This window comes from Daucus carota, chromosome 3, assembly GCF_001625215.2.
Source record: "Daucus carota subsp. sativus chromosome 3, DH1 v3.0, whole genome shotgun sequence".
In the NCBI taxonomy this organism is placed as follows: domain Eukaryota; kingdom Viridiplantae; phylum Streptophyta; class Magnoliopsida; order Apiales; family Apiaceae; genus Daucus; species Daucus carota.
This window is the reverse complement of record NC_030383.2, coordinates 983,050-1,006,698: the sequence shown is the minus strand read 5'-3', so window position 1 is coordinate 1,006,698 and position 23,649 is coordinate 983,050. Positions and strand designations below refer to the sequence as shown.

Here is a 23,649-nt window from a genome sequence, read left to right as displayed (position 1 = left end):
GGGACTATTATTCACATAAAATAGGAGGAAGAAAATATTGGATTAATTAGCCTATGTTTTCTTGTCTCTCTGCCTTGTTCAAGATTTCTGTAAGTTGGGAAAGAGACAGTAGATTTACTGCTTTCTGTAGAGCATTAAGTAAAGAACAAGTTTAGTTAGCTAGTTTGAAGGTGTTGAAGTAAGAGCTAAGAGGGTTTGGGAGCTATGGATGTTCCTGTTGGGTTTTTCAATACTCTTTGGAGATTTATCACCTTCCTCCCTTTCTTCTTTCTTCTCTTCCTCCTTGGTCTTCTCAAAGGTACTAATCTCTCTCTCTCTCTCTTTCCCTCTTTCCCTCTCTCCCCCTCTCTCATGCCGACATGCATATTCATAATAAATATTTATGCATCTGTTTAATTAGATTTAATTGTAAATCCAGCTCTTATAAAGTTACCAATATATATTTAGTTCTAATTCAGATATTTAAAGTAGGTTTATGTAGTTGATGTTAGTTGGGTTGTTTTTAGCATTATTCAAGAGGGACAAAATGAGAGTGTTCAATTTTTTTATTCGGAGATTTGCTCAAGTTTATGAGTAGAAACTATATATGTATGAGAATTCATCTTAAAACTAGAGGAGTTGAGTTCTTTTTTGAATTTGTACAAGGGGAATGTACGAAACGAAGTAAAATTATGATTTTCCATTCCATTCACAAATTAGTACAAATTAATTCCTACCTAATTTCGTTCATTCCGATTAGTCTAAGGAATGTTTAATTTAAATAGTACATTTGTTATATCTAGAAACTAGAACTATAGAAGATAATTATGGAACAATTTAAGAAATATTGTCATGATTCTGTTTTTGTTTATACATACTTACATAGACAATCAGTTTTATTCGAATGCATATTCTAATGGTAGATTGCAATCTCTTTCTATCTCTTTTCTTTCTGTTGACTCGATCTGATACTGGAATTTTTACGTCCAAGACCTCCACTGAGGCTTTGACTATATGCGTTATTCTTAACTATTTTGTCTATTATGGTGAAAAGTTGCATTATGTTATTGTAATGTCCAGCCTGTTAGTTTCACAGGATAGCTTTCATCTTCCTCACTTTAGGAGTTGTGTGCATGGTATGGGCATGTGTACACAATGTAATGTGAATAAATCTAAATTCAAAATTATCTGTTGTTTTGATAGGGGCGATCGTATGTCCCATTGCAGCAGGAATCATTGCCATCGGAGATTCAGCTATTGTAATTGGGCTATGGCCTGCACATTGCATATGGACTTACTACTGTGTTATAAAGTAGGCCATTAATTCTCAGTTCCAATGGTTTTGATGTGTTCAAATAAATTTGTAGCACACACTCGACATATATGTAAAAAGTAGGAATGGCTGTCTGTAAGCACTTTATATGTACGTATGTAGCTCTTACAGTTTCTCTGAATTCAGAACAAAGAGGCTTGGATGGGTTCTAAAGTTTATCTTAGTGCTTTGTCTCCCGCCGCCTTTATTCCTATGGCCGATCATTGTGATTGTCGCAAGCATCCTTGGAGGAATTGCTTATGGATTCTTTGCACCTTTAATTGCAACTTTCGAGTTCATAGGACGTAACACTACAGAGAAAATGCTACATTGTTTCATTGTGAGTCTTTCCTTTTTTACTACATCTTTCCTATATCTACAGCAAGGTTTCCTTTTTATTGGAAGATCATTATATGGCTTTCTTGTCTTAGTCTTCATCAGATAAGCAAAAGCAGTGTCAAAACTAATTTCAGAATCCAATACATAGTTTGATAATATTTACATTTTTAGTTCTGAATGTCGTGATAATGTTTTGTAAATACTGGTAGGTTTATAAGTTTCAAGTTATTAAGTAGTCAATATCCTCATCAACTTATGGTAACTTGATTACTTGAGCCTTAGTAGCCCTCGAATAAGTGTGTTTGTTAAATGTCTTGCGCTAATTCCTTTAGCTAATGCTTATTGTCAGGATGGTATCATTCCCACAATTGAGGGGAGCTGCACAGTTGTACGAGATTTCACAGATTTTTGTTTTCACTCTTACTTTTCTTACATGGATGAACTGATTGAAGAAATACCTGCCGATGAAAATCCTATTGACATCAAGTAAGTGATTTTCATTTTCATTTACTTTACTCTGATATTTGTTTGTTAAGACATATAGTGCACAAAGCATATTGCGCCTCGACTCAAAAAAGAAATGTGATTTGGATTTGGAAAGAATTATGATATGTGTGTGTGTGTGTGTGTGTTTTATATAATAAAGGTTGATGGGAATAGAGCAGGATAGTATTTTGACTTGTTTCCTTTCTATCCATGCTGGTCTGGTCATACTAGATAAGTCTAAAACATCTTAAGGTTATAGTTACCCGCATAACTGACACGAACTTAAATCAACAGTGCACGTAATCAAAATAACAAGCAGTTTTTACTAGAGTCGTATTGGCCATTTGTATTCAATTATTTAGTTGTTTGTTTTCAACTTGCATGTCGATATTATATCCTGTGTTTGTAAAAAAATCTGATGTTCAGCTATTCTCTTAAACAAAGTTAAGTTCGATTAGAAAAATTTTAAGTATAAGGTGATTTGCTTAAACCCCTATTTAACAGTTGCGAGATTAATTCGCAAAATCTTTAATACAGGTTGTTAAAGCTCCCACAGTCCCTGCTCGTTATGGTACTTGCCGTGCCAGTGGATGTGCCCTTGATTACGGCTATTGCTCTCTGGAAATCCCCATATATGTTGTACAGAGGATGGAAAAGACTATTCGAAGACTTGGTAGGAAGAGAAGGGCCGTTCCTAGAGACGGTATGTGTTCCATTTGCAGGACTTGCTATCATCCTCTGGCCGCTTGCTGTAGTGGGAGCTTTTATCGGTGCTTTTTTCTCCAGCTTCTTCCTTGGGCTCTATAGTGGGGTTATTGTTCAGCAGGTCTAATGAATTTTATATTTTAAACTTAGTAGCTTGTCTTTTCACACAGCTTTTATTGTGTCCATCATTATTGTATGGAGCTTTAACTTGCATGTGGTTCATACGTTCTCAGGAGGATTCACTTCAGATGGGACTGGCATTTATAATAGCAGTGGTTTCATTGTTTGATGAATATACGAATGACATGCTTTATCTCAGGGAAGGATCCTGTTTTCCAAGGTAGCATGCATGATTTCAATTGTGTTGCAAAATGACTATACATATTTGGTTTTTCCATCCTCTCTTATCAGGATTCGGCAAATCTTTTATTAGCCTGTGCAGTTGAAAATAAAATACAATTACATATTACTGCACAAAAGATAATAATAGAAATGTTGTTAATCAACAATTTGACTCATAAAGTCTTCTGGCAGCTAGGCCAAAATATCGTAGAAACATAGGCCCTCCTAGTAGCATTGAAAGGTTGAAGTCCATTGACAATGATACTGTTGAGAAGAATGAGAGGGAAGGTTTTCAAAGCACCAAACTTGTTTCTCAGCGATCAAGAACGATGAAGTGGGGTATTCAACAGTATACACTCGTACAGGTGAGTTGACCCCTGAATATTTTTGTCAAAATTAAAAAGTAAATTTACAGTAGAATATAACAGGTCTGGGATTGGTTGTTCAAGTCCTGTGAAGTGAATGGTAGGATACTACTTCGTGATGGTTTGCTAGATGTCAAAGATATTGCGGAGTGCATAGTGAAGGGAAATTGTAAGAAGTTGGGGATCAAATTACCTACCTGGACCATTCTGCAGTGTTTGCTTGCTTCTGCAAAGTCAGAATCTCCTGGTTTGTTGATTTGTATGTCTTCCTAAACTCTTCATCTTTGATTTTTCCTTTATATAATCTTTAGTTGTAGTTACAATAATCATATTACTTTTCACTTTTCAGCTGATGACATCCAGCTAACAGCGACTAATTGGCCTAGGGATAAGATGTTTGAGTGGTTTGTTGGACCTTTATTAATCATGAAGGAGCAAATCAAGGGAATGAAGTTAGAATCAAATGAAGAAATCTGTCTTAGAAAGCTTGTAATGGGCTACAAAAATGAAAAAACTGAGGATTGGAATGACTCTGGTTTTCCATCATCTGATACCGTGAGAAGAGCACAATTGCAATCAATAATTAGGAGGTAAAACGTAGTAAAAGATTTGTCTCACTATATCATATATGTTTCCTCATTGCTCTTTAAGTATACCAAACAAATCAAATTTTATAAGAACCTCATGTGGTAGTCGGTGTGATTGCACAATACTAGGTCCATTTCTGTGTTAATTATTATTATTTTTTTTTTTTGGGGGGGGGTGGGGGGTGGGGGGTTCTTTTTAAGATACAAATAAATATGAATCCTGAAAATTTCTGAATTGCTTTCTATGTTGCAGCAATTTCTTAAACAAAATAAAGATGTACAGAACACTATTAGATACATTTTAGACTACATCAAACATATATCTCTTTAAAGTTGTTCGAACTTTGGTGTTACTAGTCCTGCAAGTTTAATTTGACTAATTACATGTATGGTATTTATTATTTGAGTTATTTGCGGTGTGCTGATTTCAGAGTGGTGTCATGAAACCATTTCATTACACTATATATTCATTATGTTGCAAGTGGTTATAGTTCTTAATTGTTAATAAAGTGTCAAGCGGATCCCAGAGATATCTAAATCATAATTGTTTTGCGACAGACTGCAGGGTATTGTTGCTTTCATGTCACGAATGCCAACATTTAGGCGTCGTTTCAGGAATTTAGTGAAGGTTCTGTATTTGGAAGTTATTCAAACTGGTCAGGAAGCAGATCAGGATGGAACAAATGTAAAACCCAAGCGCAGGGTAAGACTTTTCCTTGGAAGAGGTCATAAAAAGGATAAGGGCACCACTGCTGAGACTAGCAGCCAGGACAAAACCGATCATACAGAGATGGTATGAAATATGAAACTACGAAATGCTGGGGATGCACTTGAGAATTGCACTTGTTACTTATTAAGTGATTATAGTCGGAAACTGAAAAATATATTACTATGGCAAAAGTAGAACATTAGTTAATTATCTGTATTATATGATGTTCCACTTATTCATACATATGCTGCAAGCAACATGCCTTGCTGCAAGTGCTGCTGTTCGCACATGAAAAGCCGTATTATTGTATTACTACGTAGGAACACTTCAGATAATTGGTATTTCGAGTATCTTTTCTGTATTATGAGTAATAGTCAATACCTAATTAAATTATTATATAATAACAGTTTTTTTAAATTATCTATATCTATTATGGTGCTTTACTTTTTTCCTGCACGGTGAACAAATTTCTGGCAGCATACCTGATAGTAACAAGTCAAGCTGTGCCTTGTCGGTAGCTATAGATTTTGGCAGCAACTTCATCTGTTTGTGATACAGTATGGTTATGGCATTGATTATGAATTTTTGGGCAGCGTCGTAGAGTTGTTGCTGCTAAGAATCGTTGTTGGCATGTTGCTTTTGTATTTGCTGTTTAAATGCTACCCTTCCAGATTTCATTTTTCTACTTCTCATTTATTTGAGGTTGTGTGTTTTTTTCTGTGATCCAAGATGTGGTGCGAACTATTGTCTTTCTTTGTAATGAGGAAATGAATCTGGAACGTTCACCTCGTCTATGTACTTTTTTTGTAGCTACTGCCTAAGAACTTGATAAATATCTTTCATGTATGTGAATTATGAAGTCAAATATGTAATTTGTAGTTTTGTAGAATGGAGAGGAAATGAATGGAAAAAGTACCAATAAGATCACATGCAAAACTTGTCTTTTATGTGTTGAATAGTAGTTTCGAGGTTTGTTGAGTAGACGTTCCTAGTTTCATCACTTTGCTATTGCTAAAACAGGTTGGAACTATTATTTCAGTTTGGATTGGCACCCCTAATAAAGGCACCCTAGTTGAAGTTAGTTTGGGAGATGTTTCAAGTTTCTTTCCATTCCTTTTGACCAAAGGGAGTTGAACTCTTTTATTAGGCAGTGGATGATATTCATTGTTTTTTTCTATTTCTTGTGCTAGTAGCTAGATGATTTCCTAGCTTCCTTCCATTCCTTTAGATCAAAATATCGCTTCAGTTGGGATGTGCATTGCACTGCCTCACGAAACTTGAGGTCGCCAAACTTGACCTCACGGTTTCTGCTGATATATCACAGTCGACGTAATCATCATCATCATTGACAACATAACTTGTGTGCTAACAACTAGCCTTGTGTAAGCAGGTATCTGTGAATCTCCTCTAGGTTGTGAATTTTGGTATTTGTCCTTGCCCTTGCCTTTTAACTTTGGTTATTGATGTTAGGTCTACTTTGTCGTCACATTGTTCACTTTCTTGGTATTTTACATGAGTATTATTCATACATCCATCTACATGTTGCAGAGTTAACCAAGTTCAGTTCAGAATTCAGATGATTGTAGCAAGAGTTTGCAGTGTGAGGTAATCTGAGTCGAGTTATTAGCACTTGCATTACTCTATGTTACGTTTCAACATGTTTGAACCCCTCTTGGGTTTTAGTCGAGTTGAGCACATGCTCGGATCGACGACTAAGACAGCTAGAACCAGAGAAAACTGCCTCTGTTACTAGACTTAGTCGAGTTCAGCACATGCTCGGACTCGGAGTGTAATCAGAGAAAACTAACTCTGTTACTAGACTCTGTCTGCAATATTAAGCCGTGCCACAACAGAAAGTGCACAAGTACATTAATTATCTGAAAAATTTTATGCTAGTTTTAGGAAAACTATAAAGTTGGTGGATAGAAACCCATGGCAAAAATGTGTAGAGGGCAAAATATCTGTAATTTGTTGGTACTTTGTTTCTGGTAATGGTCTATTAGTTAACCAGAATTACCAGATTGCTTGAGAGTTGAGGCCACTCAACATCACAATTGACAAAACACACTTACCAATTTTAGCTTCATCGATTTATTGTAAAAAAATTCACTGATTACATTCCAATTTAAATAAACTCTTATAATTCCCAGCAAAAGATAATATAGGAAGAGCCAAACTGTTACTGTGAGACATCGTACCTAAATTTCTAATCTTCCAACAAAAGCCAAAAGTCTATAATTTTCAAAAAGTAAAATTATCATTGTTCAACTTCATAGTGATCCAACTTGGTCATTAATAAATAATTTGATATAAAATTTGATAATATTAACTGAGAGTTGAGGCACTTTATCCTAAATTTTAAATTCAAACTTGCCGATCTAAAAAATATCGAAAACTTGACGGAGTGACTCGTTCGATATAATGCCAAGCTATGCCGTGATCATTCCGGAAGTTTATTATTGGACTGAATTGACGTGGAGCAACTCTAATTAAGTACATGAAACTTCATTATAAAACACATAGATCACGTATGGTTAACGGTTTGGTTTAATGTCTTAATAACGACAGAAATCAAGAATTAGCTGAAAAAGCGTGTTTCAGTTTTCTTTACTCATCTGTACCTAGTTCACTATTTTGAAAAAACTGACAATAGTTCTAATGCCTTTTTTGGCATGTTTTATGTTATCATGTCATCGTCTTTAAAGGGAAATAAAACTGACAGCCACCTGTCAGTTCATGAAAAAAAGACAACTTTTTAGCGTGTATCAATACTCCCTCCGTCTCTAAAAGCTTCTCTCCTTTGATATATCGGTATCGTTCCTAACATAAGATAAATTATTAATTTACATCTAATCTATAATACTAAATATAGTCACGAGTGATCTTGTTGGATTCGTATTTGTGAGTACTTTAATACAGTGAAGTTTTTATATTTAATACTAGTATGAAATTAAAGATATTAATGATCAAAAGTGTGTGTCGGCAAATGTGAAAAGAGAAACGAGAAAAGTATTAAGAAACAGAGGAAGGGAGTAATAAACATGAACTGAGTACTCACTCATATCCACTATACAAGTAGTTTGACTTTTTACATATAGATTTGATCATATGTTGATTTTTTTAAAAGAAATCATTTTCTGAAAAAAATATAACACAAATATTTTTATTCACAAAAAATTAAAAATATCAAATTTAGATATATGATCAAACCTCTTCAATATATAAACGACTTATATAATTAACCACAAGAAGTATTTATTTTACATTCATCCGTTCACTTTTTGCTAATCCCGAAATTTATTAAACCTATAGTTTAAATGAATGACCAAATTAAAAATGTTTTCAACTGGAAAAAAGATTAGGTTGCCATAATTTTTATATTTTGAAATATTTGAGTCATCAAAAGAAATTTGAACTTGATTAAACAAAAATTCATTTTTTTCATGTCACAAGATACAGCAAAATATGATAGTGAATGTTCAATAAGAAATCAAGAGGAGCTTCTGCTCTACCCTTTTTCGATAAAAACACAAATAAAAATTAATAATAATCAATTTATTATGTTAACTCTAAATTTTGTCACCAAACTTGTTTACCCTTTCAAAGTAGCTAGATATTTTTAACAAATTAATATGCCGCTGGTTTGGTTATGAATTAGAGTACCAACAATTAGCCATCTATCAACTTCAATTCCTAATCGCAAGAGGTACATGATGATGAAGAAGTTGGGTGATTCTGTTTGGTTTTGGTAGTTAAACTGTACAATACATTAATCTATACATTTTCATGAGTCTCGCATCGATAATTTAACTTATTTTTTATTTTTTTTCATAAATAAATATGTATAACAATTTTTGTTCACCTTTTCTTAAAATATTAATATAAACTAACAAGTCAGGAGACAGCAGTAATACGTAAAATTAAACCATCTATATAAATGCAAACAGAAAGAGTATCATTTGATATTTCATGCACGTCATCGTTATGCTCTAAATTGTTGAACTGCATGAGTCATTCAATTTATTTTTTTCAGGATTAATGCGTAAAAACTCAAAATCAGATTAGACATGTTTGGCTCAGGTTTTTTTTAAACCTAAAATAAAGATTTACTATATTTAAAAGAAAATTTCACATTGACATAGGTACTTCGGCAGGCAGTCTATTATTAGTTATACTCACTCCGTCACTCTCATTTCTTTACAGTATTTTTATTACTCGATATGAATTTTAAAACTTATAAAACATAGTTCCATAACTTATTTTTGAGATTTTCTTTTTGTATAAAAAAATTCAAACATCAAATTTTTATTTTTAAAAAAAAATGATTAAAAAATGAGTTACAGGACTATGTTTTCCGGGAACACTAGAATACATGCAAAACTCTTGTACTCAAGGTAAACTACTTGGGGACAAGGGAATATATCTTAAGAAAAAACAAGCATTGTTTATTATTTTGAAAATACTTTTGAACACAAATAATGATGTAAAATATGTATTTAGATTTAGATTATGATAATATACGTAAAATATAAGATTCGACAAAATTTTATTGGTTTTATGATTTTATTTTAAAGCGCGACTACTATTATAATATCTACTAATATAAACACTTGTACAAAATATACTTCGACTACTTTAACTTTTTATAATGTGAAAAGTGCAACTTTCTTAGTACAAGTGGGCCCAAAAGCGTAAGTGCGAACCTAAACTTTCAGTAGCAAGATAGTGACTGCAGCCCACCTCAACCCTTGCACTTTTTATCCTCTTACAATATTTAATCATTATAAATAAGTGTCATAGATATCATCTTAGTATCTTACCTTTCATGTTACAGTTCTGTCATAACAAATTTTGGACACCCACAAAACAAATCACTTCTAAGCTGAAAAGAAGATTCTCAAAAGGTCTGATCTTTGTAAGAGAACAGATGCAAATCAATCTGTGAAGTTCAATTAGGTAAGCTCTGGCTTCTTTGTTTTTGTGTTTATATTTTGATATTACTGAATTTTCTTTCTGGGTTGAGATTCTTGTTTTCTTGGTGTTTGATGATCTGTTTATGAGACCCAAAAGTTGTTTTCTATAAAACTGCATAAAGATTACACCTTTAATGTTTATACAGGCTCATATCTAATTAAAGTGTTTATATAGATGAGCTTTTCTATGTAATACAAAGTCTCTTGTTTCTGGTGTACTTGCCTGCTATATGCTTCTTTTTGGTGTTGTGGATGATTTTTATTTTGTTTGTCATTATTTTGTGAGAAAAGTTTAAGTTTTGTAATTTCTACCTCTTGGAAATCACTATGCATACATAGAGATAAGGAAATAAAGTGGAAAAATTCTTCTACTTTATCTCTTGTTTTTTCACAGAAATATATTCTTTATTCTTGTCTGTGATTCCTAGGAATTTTGAACACTGAGCATGTTGACAGTGTTCTGATTCTTTGCACTTTTTGAATTCATTTGTGTAGATGCTTGTTTTTTTGTTTGTTTTGAGGGCCACTTTTATTTTGCTTTAGTATCTTTTAGCATTTCATCTTTAATGTTTAAACAATCATTTTGATCAGAAGTATCTTTCTTTTAAGATCTCTGACATTTGACCTGAAATTTTGAGCAACCCTTTTTCTTAATTTCTGTGTGCTGTAGAATATATACTGAGTTAGTAAAGGTTATCTCATTGTCTATGCTGAAAGTTCTTGAAATTTCAAGTAATATATCTTTTGCTCTGTGTTTTTCGGTTGCAGGGATTTTTCAGTTGAGATTTATCGTGGCAGTTTGCGGGGTTTAGGCGGTAATTACTACTGGTGGATGCATGTCAATTGGCTTCAAAGTTAATATTTTTGCAAGTTGAGTTACTATTTACAATTTTGATCCAGAAGTGTGTTAAGTTGGGTGAAACATGGGTTATATGTGTGATTTTTGCGGGGAAGAAAGATCAATGGTGTACTGTCAATCTGATGCAGCCTGCCTATGCTTATCATGTGACCGTACTGTTCATTCAGCCAATCCGCTTTCACGACGACATCCAAGGACACTTATATGTGAAAGGTGCAACTTGCAACCTGCATTTGTTAGATGTGTAGAGGAAAGCTCATCGCTTTGTCAAAATTGCGATTGGGTTGCCCATGTTAATGCTTCTGGACATAAGAGGGAAGCAGTTAAATGCTACTCAGGCTGCCCTTCGGCTAATGAACTTTCAAATATCTGGTCATTTCTCTTGGATCTTCCTTCAGCTCTTGCATCTACTTGTGAGCAAGGATTGAGTTCAATGAGCATCGCTGATGACAGCCTCACCAATGCTAACGCCCCTGCAAGAAGCAATAAAGATAAAGGTTTATCTATCAGTGTGACTGATCTCCAGAATGTAAATAGCTCAAAAGATTGGAAGTCACCCTCAACGCCTCAACTTGACGAAAAATTTGTACATCAGCAGAGCGTATTCACAAAACCGACATCATCAAAGGTAAACAAATGAGCTTGGAATAATTATATTTCAAGGAAAATAGGATATCTAAGGATTTGGAATGTTGGATATAAGGATTGCTTACTATTCTGTTGGATGTAGAATTTGTGCACATATGAAGCACAAATATCCATCTTGTTTCACAATGTATATTTGTATGTCTCCTACTATCTGTAGTTCTATAATGTGAAATGAACAGAGTTAAACCCCAAAAGAAGATGCCCGTTCCTTATAAGGAGAAGGTAGAAGAATAGGAGAACAGAATCCTCGCCTTTCACTTTATTTGTTCTTTCATGAATCATGATTTAGTTGGTGAAATATTCTTGAATTACAAAATTTTTATATCAGGGGAATAAGGTTGCCTGGGCTTTAAAGTCGTGTGGTTTTATATTCTGTGGAAATTTCTCTAAAGCGATACAATAGTAAAGATTTGAAACTGACGGAACTGTATACTGCCTCGAAATCTTTTAAGTCATACCGTCTGCAAACAGAAATGGTGAAGTTGGCCCCAGGTTATTTGGCCCCTAAGATCACAATAAAAAACAAGCTTTAGGTTCCATATATGATGTCTGCTACTTGTTGAATCATATATTTCCCCATTGAAGAAGCACTACAACTGATAACTCTATGTAGGTACAAGGAAAGAAGGCAGTAGCTATGGGCTTATCTCGGATGTAAAATATAATGTACATACCATATTCTAGACCTATTAGAACATATATGCTTAAAGCCTTTCTCCGGTGGTTATCTGAGTTTTTCCCTATAGTTCTTCTGGACAATAAGATTGTGTCAGAATCTCTCCTAATGACCAAGATTGATGTTTTTCCCTACCCAAATTCAGTAATTAGTATGTTACCTAATTACATGACTTCACAGAGTGCCAGATCCTGAATATCTAGTGACACTAAATATAAAGACAAATGGTATGTGTTTAGACATGCTCGACTGATGATGCTTCATCACACTATTAGAGCCTTGTTTTCTATTTTTTAAGTCACTGGATTATAATAATTTTTTGTCTGTATATTTGATCGTAACCTGTCACTCATATATGTATGCGTGATGGTTTCAGTAACTCATTGCCTAAATGTACATACAGAGTGGAGCGGACGAGCTTGAACTATATGAAGATGACTTCCATGAGGACTTTAATATGGATGAACTTGATTCGAATATTGAGAGATGTGAAGAACTATTTGGTGTGGGTAACAATGATCCGCAGCAATTTTTTGATAACAGCGGGATTGATGGCTTGTTTGAGATGAAAGGAATGACCGGTGCCAATACCATCTCCCCGAGCGCTTATGTTGCCGAGGTTCGTTTATATAAATTTTCTTGCAGTTCATATCTTAAAAATATTTGATGCCATTACGAGTCAAAAGAATAATTTATAATCAAGTGAATATAATTACCTGGAGTGTGCATAACATAGATTGTTCCTCAATCTCTATCGTCATCTTCCATGTTAGGTGTAGACCTCTGAATCCAGTGAGGTTTCTTCTTCTTCTTTCTCCTTTTCTTTTTTGCATCATAAAATAATTTTACATGTAGAATTTTAGCTGATGAAAGTGTCCCCTCCTGTCAGAGGATCCAACATGTAATAAGTTGTGTTCGACCCAGGCACTGCCGTAACTTAGGCTGAAACCGAAGAGTCTGTGTTACATAGCCTGTTCCTAATTATTTGCATAACAGCAATTTTGTTGGTGAAGTATATTTAGATTTTGAAATTCCATATATCATTTATTCTTTATTTCATATTACATGTTCTGCCAGCTATCCTCACAATTGAATTTTCTAGGGCTCATTGATTGGTCTGGAAAATGTAATGAAGCCTACAGGCAGCAATGCATCATGTGCTGATTTCATGATGAGCTGCAAAACCAACCCAAGTGGTTGCTTTGGAAGGCAACTCTCCAATATCTCTTTTTCTGGTGTCGCTGGAGAGAACATTAATGCTAGTGATGATCAAATTGCTGATGCCTCTGCAATGCTTCTCATGGGAGAGCCACCACCATGGTGCTCCCAGGGTTCTGAAAGTTCCTTAACCTCTGATACGAGGAATAGTGCTGTACAGCGTTACAAGGAAAAGAAGAAAACGCGCAAGTAAGATTACTCTCACTTTGTAGTTTAAAATACTAATCAGGACCAATCACAACTGTGTTGCTTCTTTGTGTTTGTGCCTGTCGCATACGCATGTAAAATAAAGTTTAGTTCTCTTCACTGGCATCTAGTTCTGAAGTTGAACTATTATCTATGTGCCTTTGCTTGATGGTATCTAGCTACTTCTGAATTATTTGCCTTTGCTTTATCATCTATTGAACTCTGTTTTATATTTTATTGCAAATAGATTTGATAAGAGAGTAAGGTATGAAACACGCAAGGCAAGGGCAGATGTAAGAAAGCGTGTGAAGGGGCGGTTTATTAAGGCTGGCGATGCTTTCGATTATGACCCTATGACCAAAACTTGAAGCTTCAAAAATACTGTACCGTATGTATGCATATGAAGAATATCTGATAGGTTATAAAATGGAAGATCACTTGGAATTTCTTTGCTTATGTGGAAATTCATAAAAAGGTGGACTTGAAAGTTTAAACGCAAACTCTGCTTCTGAAATTCAAGAAGGAAGCCTCATGAAGCCCGCACAAGAGGAAAAATGATCTTGCCACAGAGAAGGATCGCGAAGTCATTGAAACGTCACTGGGCATACAACTTCGTTTCTTTTCTTTACTACATAAAATATAAAACATTGTATGCAAATTTCTATTGAGTCTATAATTTTACCCAAGGGCAATGACCTGTCAATAGAACCCTGAACTCCCAGCTCGGATGAACCCGCGTGGCCTTGTTCGAAGCATAACCCATTTCAGTATCAGGCTTGAAGAATCTTCTCCTTGTTGCAAAAAGTAACCAAATTTTGCACCTATTATACAGGGGTACTGAACTGCTGAATGTAAGTTCTTGTTATTCTTGTATGTGAAGAACAACTGATCTGTTTCATGCTTATGCATGTGCAATTCTTCTAATCTTGCTAGTCATATAAAAATATATCAGTTTCTCCTTTTGTTGTTTTGGAGATTTCTAAAGTATTTGTACAGTGTAGAGGTCTGAGGACAATAGTCAAATGTTTAACTAATTTTGAAGCCCCACCAGAGAAAAACAAAATTGTCTGTTTTAAATTGCAGTCTGAGCTTGCTTTATTTTATTGTAGCTAATTTCATAAGGGGACTGAAATATAAGTTCTCTCTCTCAGAGACTCCTTACGACAAATTTAGTCCCTCCACGAATTCGAGTCTTCCGCGTGTCTGAATTTATATTGTCTGCGTTTTTCTAAAATTTTAAGATGTCCAGAAAAGAAATTTTGCATATAATTCAGTTCCAGATATCAATCCTTAAAATTGAAGGGAGAGTAGTCCAGCAACCTTACTTTATGTAAACAAGAAAAAGTGTAACAACTAAAAACATGGAAAAAGGCCAAAACAAATTGAAAAGAGAACATGGACCGAACTAACAAGCTGATTTGTAGATTTGTAGTGATGGGTGGCAGGTGGGTTCCATCATGCAATTGCCTCCTCTCTATCTTGTCCTTGAGCATAAGCTTCGGCTCGGGTCGACTCGGTTTAAACTACAATCCTGACTAATATTTAAATAATAATTAAAAATTTGTTTTATAATTATTTATTTTAAATAAAAAATTAAAATATGATTTTGGATGTCGCCTAATTTTAAAAATTCAGCTATCAATTTATTTATAAATCCCGATTATTTAAAATCCGAAATTCACTGCTCTTTGGATATACAGGACAATAAATTGAGAACATCATCATTAATCCATTATCTGCATTGTCTCATCTTTTCCTACTTTAGCATCCTATGCTATGTATCTACCCTTTTTCTTAAATCTTCTTAAATATCCTATTTAATATTTTAGTAACTTTATATAGATATTTTACAGAATCTCTGTCATTCTTGATTGAAGCTTGCCCAGTGAGTCCATTCCTCTTTTTATCTGCTACTTTTGCACTATAATTGTAAACTATCTATTATTATTATGATCTCTTTTTCTTTTTAGAGAGATTTATATGATTGATTTTGGTGTACTTTAGTGTCAAGACTTGTTTTTGTGACAGATCTTGGCTACCCTTTTAATTTTGCCTTCAGTTTCTGTGTGTTTGATAATCTTAGGTAATGAATTGTGTGTTAGTTCTTGAAAGTTCTTGTCTTTTGGCTATGTATGTACTTAAACTGTACTTTGTTTAGTTATGGAATGCAATTTTGATTTGTTTGTTTAGTTTCTTGGATTTAGTTATCTTAAATTTGTTTTGGATTCTGTCATGTTGTTCTTATGTTAATTATGACATGAATTAATTGCTTAATATCTGATTTGTTGTGTTGGTTGTGTTTCTTGAGGATGTTTTTTGAATTGGATTCAGCATTAAGATGTTCTTTTTAAAAAAAATTGTTGGTAAGTTATATGAGAGGCAGAAGATGATAAGGGGTGTAATAAGAACTAGAAATCCAACAAGATCTTAAGCTTTTTTATCTTGTAAAATGTTTTCGGCTAATTGGTGAGGGGTTCTTGTTATATGTTCTTATTCAACCTCTTAGTATTTTACTAACTTAGGCCTCCGAATTTATCAAAATAGTACTTCTGCCAATCTGATTAGTAATTCCATTGCTGTCAGACAATTTGGTTCCATGCCTATTTGAATTTGCGGAACCTTTTACAATTTATATTTGTTTCTGGGAAGTTTGTAATCATACCATGTATGTTTTTGACTGATGTATATGATTTCTTTGCAGAAAACCAGTGGTCATTTTGCGGTCTCAGTATTGGTCAGAACTCTGGTTTATAAGGTAGCTTCTGATCTGATTGTGATTTTCAGTTATTTAGTTTGTACAAGTTGATTTCATAGACGATGATTAGTTGTCATGCTAATGGTTCTGGCAGAACCACTGTAAATTGATTAACTCTAATGTGATAACTTCCTTCAATTGACAAAAGAAACTCGGTCCCCAGTGGTATTTTTGTTTAAAGTATTTATGAATTTCAAAAATACTTTTTAGGACTAATTTTGGTTGGGTTTTCTTGTGCAATCTGAGCTCTTTCATTTTTGCACTAATAATTTTGGTTATGACAAAGGCATTCGGTGTATCTGCTGCACGTGAACATCAACACATTAGTAGTGGACGCTTACAACTCCTATCTTTTAGCTATTTGTCAGGTTTAAATGATTAACTTGACATTTTTGTGCACAAACAATAGACTAGTCCTATAACTTAATGTATATATGCTGGTGGTGATTCTTTCTGTTGCCCTGTCTATTAAATCTGAAATGGTTTCTAATGCCAACGTATCTCATACTTAGGTTTCAAATTAAATATGGGACTTTCACCTTACCCGTCTCCAGTTGATGTTGGAGTGTTGTGCATAATCCTGGTAAGCACAGCGAAATCAATCTCTACAGTGAAGGAAATAGTGTGGTACATCCTTCATGCTATAGGTATCCAAGTCGTATCATGGGAAGAGTATTCTACCGAAAGTCCTACAAACTTGTCCGGAAGTTGTGAGAGCTGCTTGGAAACCTCCATTGAAGAATTCCGTGAACGAATTCCTGCTGTTAAGTATGACTCACTTTGTAGTGACAAGCAGCTTGAGCACGACTGCTCGGTTTGCTTGACAGAATTCGAACCAGAGGCAGTGATAAACCACCTGTCCTGTGGCCATGTTTTCCATAAAAGTTGCCTAGAGAAGTGGTTGAAATATAGAAATGTCACCTGCCCGAACTGCAGGAAGCACATGATTCCCGCAGAAGATGAGGAGGATACTTGCCCAATGTGAGCAGCAGAGGATGATGAGGACACTTGCCCACTGTGAGCAGTTCCGTTGAGACGCCCCTTGAGTGAGGTATATTGTATAGTTTAATCAGGTACACAGTCTTATATGTTGGATATGACATAGTTTTTTCTATCTTTATTGTTCTCACCGAGATCCGGAGCTTGTGAGGAACACGGTATATTTGTACAAATGATGGTTTTATGGAATTGCCTAAGCCTAAGAACCCTTTTTGAGCCTAAGCATGATGAGGTATACTTTGCTATTTTCCGGCACTCTATTACACAGAGCTTTTAAACAGATGAACTCATAACGACGTGGTAGGAAGTAGGATACATCAATTTGTTTAGCTTTTACTATGGTTTGTCGGTTTATGCAGGAACGCGGAGATAACTAGCATAGTTTCATCTGTTTTGCTTTCGACTACTGAATTTTCTTCACCAAGAGCACAAAGAATAATGAACTGGAATAGTTGAATGTGTGAACAAGCATAAATGCAGTTATAACAGAAAGATCACAAAGACCAACATTATGAAATCTTTACACATTAGTCTGGTTCTGGAACCGAGTCCAGAACGAAAGAAACCAAATCTTTCCCAATACGCGCATAATCAGAGTGCTTAATACATATGATTTCTTGAGTTACAGATACCGCGACTATGTCAGGAGCTGCCAGCAAGCTCATTAAGTTTGGTGCCAACGGACTTGCTATGACGCGACATACTGTTCCTGTGATGTCGACATCTGAAAGATCCGGCATGAGTGGTTGGCGAGCACAAGCAGTTGTACTTGACACCCTTGGACTGTGGTGATGAAGGTTGTGAAGACACTGATGGGTTCTTCTGTGGTACATCTAGTTTCTGCAATGAGATCTTTGGTTTTGGTATCTCAGGACGTGCTTCTTCTACTCTTGGTTCCCCCATTTTCGATATATCTAACCTCCTGAAAGCTTCACTAGCCATTACAGCAACCTAGTTAGAGCCTTAGAGGAAAACTAACATTTCAGAGTAACTAAACATGCCATGCATTTCGTTTGTGATCAGTGACGGAATCAAGACGGGACTGACCAAGATTACAGGCTTACAGCACCCGCAAAATTTCAAAACTCAATAGAAATTTTATTATCAAATCCTAACTTTTAGTTAAAAATCAGTAATAAAACATCGGATTTTATGAAAAAATTAACGATATGAGACCGATCTACATAAATTTTCTAAAAGCAATTGCATCACAAGAAAATGAACTATATGAAATGCAAAAACCATCGTTTCAGTAAATTAATCTAAAAACCACTAAAATTCGGCGTCTGAAGATTTATTGATAGCCTAATAGCAAGACTCAACCCGACAGACGATGATCAAGATCACGAGTTCGAATCATCGTTTGGCTTAACAAAATATACAACACATCAACGACGACAAAAAATCAGAATTCAGGCTGAATAATGAAGATGAACAGAGAATTACCTGAGGCTGATAGATTTGAGGGTTTTGCAAATGTCAGGCTAATTTTTTTTATCTTGCTTTTAATTGATGAATGGCAGGGAGGAGACAGAAAGAAATAACAAATATGCCACATTTAGCAGATTCATTTTTTGACAAAATCAATTACTTCCTATTTTTACTCTCTTCAGTTAGATATTAGAGGTTATTATTAAATCCTGCACCTGGACCAGTAATTATAGGATTATACATCTGTATCAGTCTATAAACAGAATCATTCATTAAATAATATCATTTTAGTTGTCACATTTGGTTTTGTAGCGGTCAAATTGACCAAAGTTTGACTGAAATTTACTAATATTTTATCAATTTAAAAAATAGAAAATATATGTCATTGGAAAAAACTTTTAATCTACTTTAAGATGTAATTTTCAGTTTTTTAAAATAATGAAAGAGTGACTTATAATTTTTGGTCAAAACTTGGTCAATTTGACCAACAAAAATAGAAATGTGGCAACTAAAATGGGACGGAGGAAGTATTTCTGTAATTATTTGTAAGTACAGTTTTCTTTTTTAAAACTAGAGAAATTACTGAGAATGCAAAGGATGGTTTTTTTTCAAGTGGCAACTAAGGTTTATGAGAGAACTTCTATTAGTACTATTTTCGCGTTCATATGTTTCTACTGATGCTCGAACCTTCAAATATATTATGCTGGAGTAAACGCGAATGCATCTTTTGATATTGAATTTATTCGAGATTCGAGTAGCTTTAGCCTAATATATCATCGGATTATACTATTATAGTGCTTTTGCATGAAACGCAGGATGAATTTTTCCAGTTTTCATTTTTACTATATCTGTAAATCTCTGTAAGATCTGTAGAGAAACTTTTAACTATAAAAAGAAAAGCTCGTAATGCTTTATTTCTTCGATGATATTCCAGGTACTTTTAATAGTGTAATGTCGCAGAAAACTCTTAAGAGACATCTTCATGATCATCAAGTTTGTCATCACTTAAAAACATTGGTCTGAGACTAAGCTTATATTAAGGTTAAGCAAAATACCCCCTGTAAGGAACTCGAGAATTGAATAGAACACGAAACGATGTATGACAACCAAGAACACCTAGCAAGTAGCAAGAGAACATCGCCTTATATCAGAACTTGTGCAACTGCTATTTAGATTTCTCAGTCACAATTTAAGATCAAAAAGTTCCAAAGAGCAAAACAGTACAAGAAGAGTCCCGTTATAAGTGCACCTTCAATATAGTCATCAGCTGGCCGAACTGCAGGTATTGACACCATCCTTGCAGTCCTTAGTAAGATCATTGAATGTCTCGATCTGCCTTTTGCCTCTCAAGAAAATTTCTGTATCAACGGAGGCCTTCATATATCCATCAAATTCAACAGGAACACCGTGGTTAAGCTTGGTAGTCTCTGAATACCACTCACTATTCTCGTCCCAGAGATCTCTGTAGTCATCAAGAAAATGAGATTTGAACCTGTCTTTTAGAGGATCAAAGAAGGTCGTGTCTGGTTCATCTGTTGCAATATACAAGTTCCTTCCATAATCAATTTTGTCCTGCAAGGTCGATACGAGAGCTTCAGGTGAAGTATCTGATGCAAGATTAGGCCAACGATCTCTGTCTCTTGCTTTCTCCCCTCTAACAACATGAACAGAGTCAAAATCCCAATTCAACTTTGTCGTTATGGTTGTCACGATGTCCATCAACCGTTTGGATTTCCATATCAAATGCCAAGGCCGTTGGACGACGGACTCTGTGTCCCCTTCACAAACCCTGTACCAGTAATTATCCGGCTCCACTGAGCCAAACTTCCTCATGACTAAACTATCCTTCACCCCAGCTAACTTTTTCGGTGTGATCCTATAATCCTCTACAAGGTGGAGTCCTAATCTATTTCTCTTGTGCCATTTGTTCCAGTCCTCCCAAAACTGACCCTGGTCTAACACAGAAGCTGATTCTTTGAGGTGCTCAAAGTCAAAGTAGAATCTGAAATCTCTCCCTTCTTCATCGAGACCCGAGGCAGTGTAAATCGAAGACAAACACAGACTCATATCCATCACCAATGTCCTATTCAAGTATTGAGCCTCACCTAGTGCACACATGAAACTCCACAGATAGTGATCCATACTCTTGCATCTATCTCCACCACCAGAGTAAAACAAGTACTTCCCACGACTAAACGATTCCTCAGATTCAACAACCGGCAGTGTATCATTCACATTTTCCCCAAAAATAGGAACAACACTACCCTGCTGATCTCCCTCTCCTCGCTTCTTTTCAAACCCTCCTTTCTGATTCTTCTTCCTCTTCCTCGCATTCCATCCTGAATGATATCCCCCAATCCCCACCACACTCAACTTACAATCATCCGACCTATGAACCACAAATTCCCGATAATCCTTATAAAATCCAGTAGCCTTCCCTTCATTAGGCCTATATCTCCACGCCATATGACATGAACTATCATTCATACCACGAACCGCCTTCCCAAACTTATAAAAATGTATATCCTTAAAACGCTCTATAGCCGCTGTCATCATCAAATGAAAAACCTCCGGATCCCTACAATCTATCGGCTTCCCCATCTCCGCCTTACAATCAAACTCAGGTACCTCCTCACCATTCACATCCATTCTTATCTCCCCTAAATCAACATCACTCACATTAATAAAATTCCCATACGCAGTCTCATGCGAAGGCATAAAATCCTCACCAGTCCTAACATTAGTATTATCCTTCGTAAAGGTAGCATTCGATTCAGATGTCAGAAATTTCGTGATTTTCCTAGAGGTATTAAACATAGGATCTTCAGGCTCATAAGTTGTAGCAAGTAAAGTGAAAATCAAAACACCAAGAACAAACAAACTGAAACAGAGGTTCCCAATCAAAGCTAGAACATTCTGCCCCACATTTTCCACCCGGAAACTCCCGGTCCTATATAACGAAGATCTTCCGTACATTTCCAATCTTAGTCACACCTTAACCTATGATTCATCGTCACAACATAATCAGAGAAACGAAATAAGTCCAATTAGTAAACAAATACTCTGTTACAGTTAATAACAAAACGGGTGCGTGAGCGTGTTTAATTATTAAAAAAAATCCAGAGTGGCTTAGAATAATCTAACATGCATTACATAATCAAGAAAACTAAAAACAAATTCAATCAGTGCAACAATTTTTCAGTGATTTTAAATTTTAAAAAAAAAAAGGATCACTTGGCAAAATCTATATATACACTTGGAGTCTTGATTCACTGTTAGACTCGATAAAACTACTACAAATTACCGATCACATCAGTCCAAATTATCGTTACGACGCTACGAATCACGGAATTATAGTTTGTACGCTAATTTAATTTGTATTCGAGAAAGAATGAATAAGCAAACATATATCGATAAAAAAAGAGCTAAATGAAGAGAATTTGGTACCTGAAATGAGCATTTGAGAGAGTAATGCAGAGCTACAGTAATGAGGGGATAGATCAGCTGAGAAGGGGGGTTACAACTTACAACTATAAAGATCCTTTTGGGGTGGGGTGTGCTTACGTGGCGTATTATGTAGCATACACGTGTACTTGTGTGATGTAAGATTTTTAGGCTTTTAGTTCTTTATGTGATGCGGACAGTTGTGTTTTGTTTTGACCGGAAAGGCTTTTTTTTTTATTATTATTATTTAATCTTTCTGGAATGTAATAAGCCCATGCAGAAGATGACAAAAGAGCTAGCTCTCAGCATGCCTGAAGCTGAAAGTATGAATGAATGATTTAACTTTTTAACATATGTTTTTTTTTTTTTTTTGAATAAACTTTTTAACATATGTTTTAGAATTTATTTTTTAATTTCCCTTCCGTTAAGACAATATTCAAAAATATTTAACAAATTATGTTTTATAAAAACATTAAAATACATGGCCAACACCCATCTTTCGACAATTGAGAGGGAGTAGTTATGTTTTAACTGAAATTTATTTGCGCCGAGTTAAAAGTTCAATCGGTATTTAATATTTCAAATTAAATTGCTAATCGGTTTTTTTATTAAAATGAAATATGCTAATAAATCTATAGAGAACAAGGTGATGATTAAATTAATATAGACTTATGGATTACGAGAAATAAACTCTATTTTAGATGAAATTTAACTGTGGAATCGTGATCACAGTTCAGTAAATTCAGATTAAAAGTTAAATCGAACCTAAATTATTTGATGATGATATTTCAAAATTTCAAATCTAACTATAATCCGTTATTTAAATAAAATGAACCAACCAGTTCGTTACAGTTCGTTTTTAATCGGTTGATTAATTGAATTTTTATATTTAAAGCATCATCCTAATTTGATAAATAAAATTTTAAAATAATATAATTTTTTTAAGATTGAAATTTCTTTCTTTTGTTGTATATGACTTAGCTTGTAACAGAATTATTCTTTACAATAATTAAAATTTTACACAACAATTAATATGTATAATGATGAAAATATTAATTAATTTGATATAAATAATAATCTGATAATATAATCTTGTTATGTAAATAGATAAATACGCTGTATATCGGATCATGTGTGGATATAAACGGACACTTAGGTCAATTGGGGTCGAGAAATGTTCGCAATTGCATATGGTTAACGTTCGAATGGATGCAAGATATTATTACTTAGGAAAACAAAATTACAGACACATTGCTGAGAAAAGTAAATAATGTAATGATATGAATAATATGCTAATTAATAAATCTAATGAAAACGATTTTTGTGTTTTAGATAAAACTTATTTGTGTCGAATTAAAAGTTCAATTGATATTTGATATTTTCAAACAAAATTGCAAATCCTTCTTTTACTAAAACAAAATATGATAGTAGATCTCTGGAGAACATTATTAAATGGATATGATATATTTCAAAAAAAAAATGGATATGATATATACTTAATTAAAACAAAAAAGTTAAAAACCCGTCGATAATCTTTCTTTTTTGAAAAATACTTTTTACCCCAAAAAATTATCTTTCTCAAATGTGTCGAAATCTGATTAACTGCGTTCATTTCAATGATAATGAGATCCTTATA

General features: G+C 34.4%; 4 protein-coding genes across 7 annotated transcripts; 3 read left to right on the top strand and 1 right to left on the bottom strand.

The window, feature by feature from the left end:
• On the top strand, nt 1-5,244 carry LOC108213255 (uncharacterized membrane protein At3g27390). 2 transcript variants are annotated; one of them, XM_017385030.2, is made up of 10 exons: nt 1-298; nt 1,183-1,291; nt 1,439-1,631; nt 1,980-2,116; nt 2,654-2,942; nt 3,055-3,161; nt 3,360-3,528; nt 3,613-3,787; nt 3,878-4,118; nt 4,674-5,244. In XM_017385030.2, exons 1-10 carry the CDS (start codon nt 205-207, stop codon nt 4,912-4,914), a joined length of 1,755 nt encoding a protein of 584 aa, XP_017240519.1. In that variant the 5' UTR covers nt 1-204; the 3' UTR covers nt 4,915-5,244. The 2 variants fall into 2 exon arrangements, with proteins under 2 accessions (XP_017240519.1, XP_017240518.1); XM_017385029.2 differs by having other exon boundaries at nt 3,592-3,787.
• Nucleotides 5,245-9,621: 4,377 nt separating this feature from the next.
• On the top strand, nt 9,622-14,346 carry LOC108211305 (zinc finger protein CONSTANS-LIKE 9). Its single transcript, XM_017382865.2, has 5 exons — nt 9,622-9,780; nt 10,566-11,284; nt 12,384-12,599; nt 13,083-13,387; nt 13,632-14,346. The coding sequence occupies exons 2-5, from the start codon at nt 10,721-10,723 to the stop codon at nt 13,750-13,752; spliced, it is 1,206 nt and encodes a 401-aa protein (XP_017238354.1). The 5' UTR covers nt 9,622-9,780; nt 10,566-10,720; the 3' UTR covers nt 13,753-14,346.
• A 771-nt stretch (nt 14,347-15,117) lies between these two features.
• Nucleotides 15,118-17,360, top strand: LOC108211075 (probable E3 ubiquitin-protein ligase XERICO). 3 transcript variants are annotated; one of them, XM_064090782.1, is made up of 3 exons: nt 15,118-15,269; nt 16,086-16,139; nt 16,652-17,360. In XM_064090782.1, exon 3 carries the CDS (start codon nt 16,666-16,668, stop codon nt 17,122-17,124), a length of 459 nt encoding a protein of 152 aa, XP_063946852.1. In that variant the 5' UTR covers nt 15,118-15,269; nt 16,086-16,139; nt 16,652-16,665; the 3' UTR covers nt 17,125-17,360. The 3 variants fall into 3 exon arrangements, with proteins under 3 accessions (XP_063946852.1, XP_063946853.1, XP_017238054.1); XM_064090783.1 differs by having other exon boundaries at nt 15,134-15,313; XM_017382565.2 differs by lacking the exon at nt 15,118-15,269 and adding an exon at nt 15,320-15,467.
• Nucleotides 17,361-19,645: 2,285 nt separating this feature from the next.
• On the bottom strand, nt 19,646-22,094 carry LOC108213871 (uncharacterized). The gene is made up of 2 exons (XM_017385659.2): nt 22,017-22,094; nt 19,646-21,569 (listed from the first exon to the last, which is right to left on the bottom strand). The coding sequence occupies exon 2, from the start codon at nt 21,543-21,545 to the stop codon at nt 19,833-19,835; it is 1,713 nt and encodes a 570-aa protein (XP_017241148.1). The 5' UTR covers nt 21,546-21,569; nt 22,017-22,094; the 3' UTR covers nt 19,646-19,832.
• Between the last annotated feature and the right edge of the window lie 1,555 nt (nt 22,095-23,649).

Coding starts and splice junctions, on each gene's coding strand:
- LOC108211075 (XM_064090782.1), top strand. CDS start 16,666: ATGGGACTTTCACCTTACCCGTCTCCAGTTGATGTTGGAGTGTTGTGC.
- LOC108213255 (XM_017385029.2), top strand. CDS start 205: ATGGATGTTCCTGTTGGGTTTTTCAATACTCTTTGGAGATTTATCACC. Junction 299..1,182: donor CCTCCTTGGTCTTCTCAAAG/GTACTAATCTCT, acceptor TTGTTTTGATAG/GGGCGATCGTATGTCCCATT. Junction 2,943..3,054: donor GTGGGGTTATTGTTCAGCAG/GTCTAATGAATT, acceptor ATACGTTCTCAG/GAGGATTCACTTCAGATGGG.
- LOC108213871 (XM_017385659.2), bottom strand. CDS start 21,545: ATGTACGGAAGATCTTCGTTATATAGGACCGGGAGTTTCCGGGTGGAA.
- LOC108211305 (XM_017382865.2), top strand. CDS start 10,721: ATGGGTTATATGTGTGATTTTTGCGGGGAAGAAAGATCAATGGTGTAC. Junction 11,285..12,383: donor CAAAACCGACATCATCAAAG/GTAAACAAATGA, acceptor ATGTACATACAG/AGTGGAGCGGACGAGCTTGA. Junction 13,388..13,631: donor GAAAAGAAGAAAACGCGCAA/GTAAGATTACTC, acceptor TATTGCAAATAG/ATTTGATAAGAGAGTAAGGT.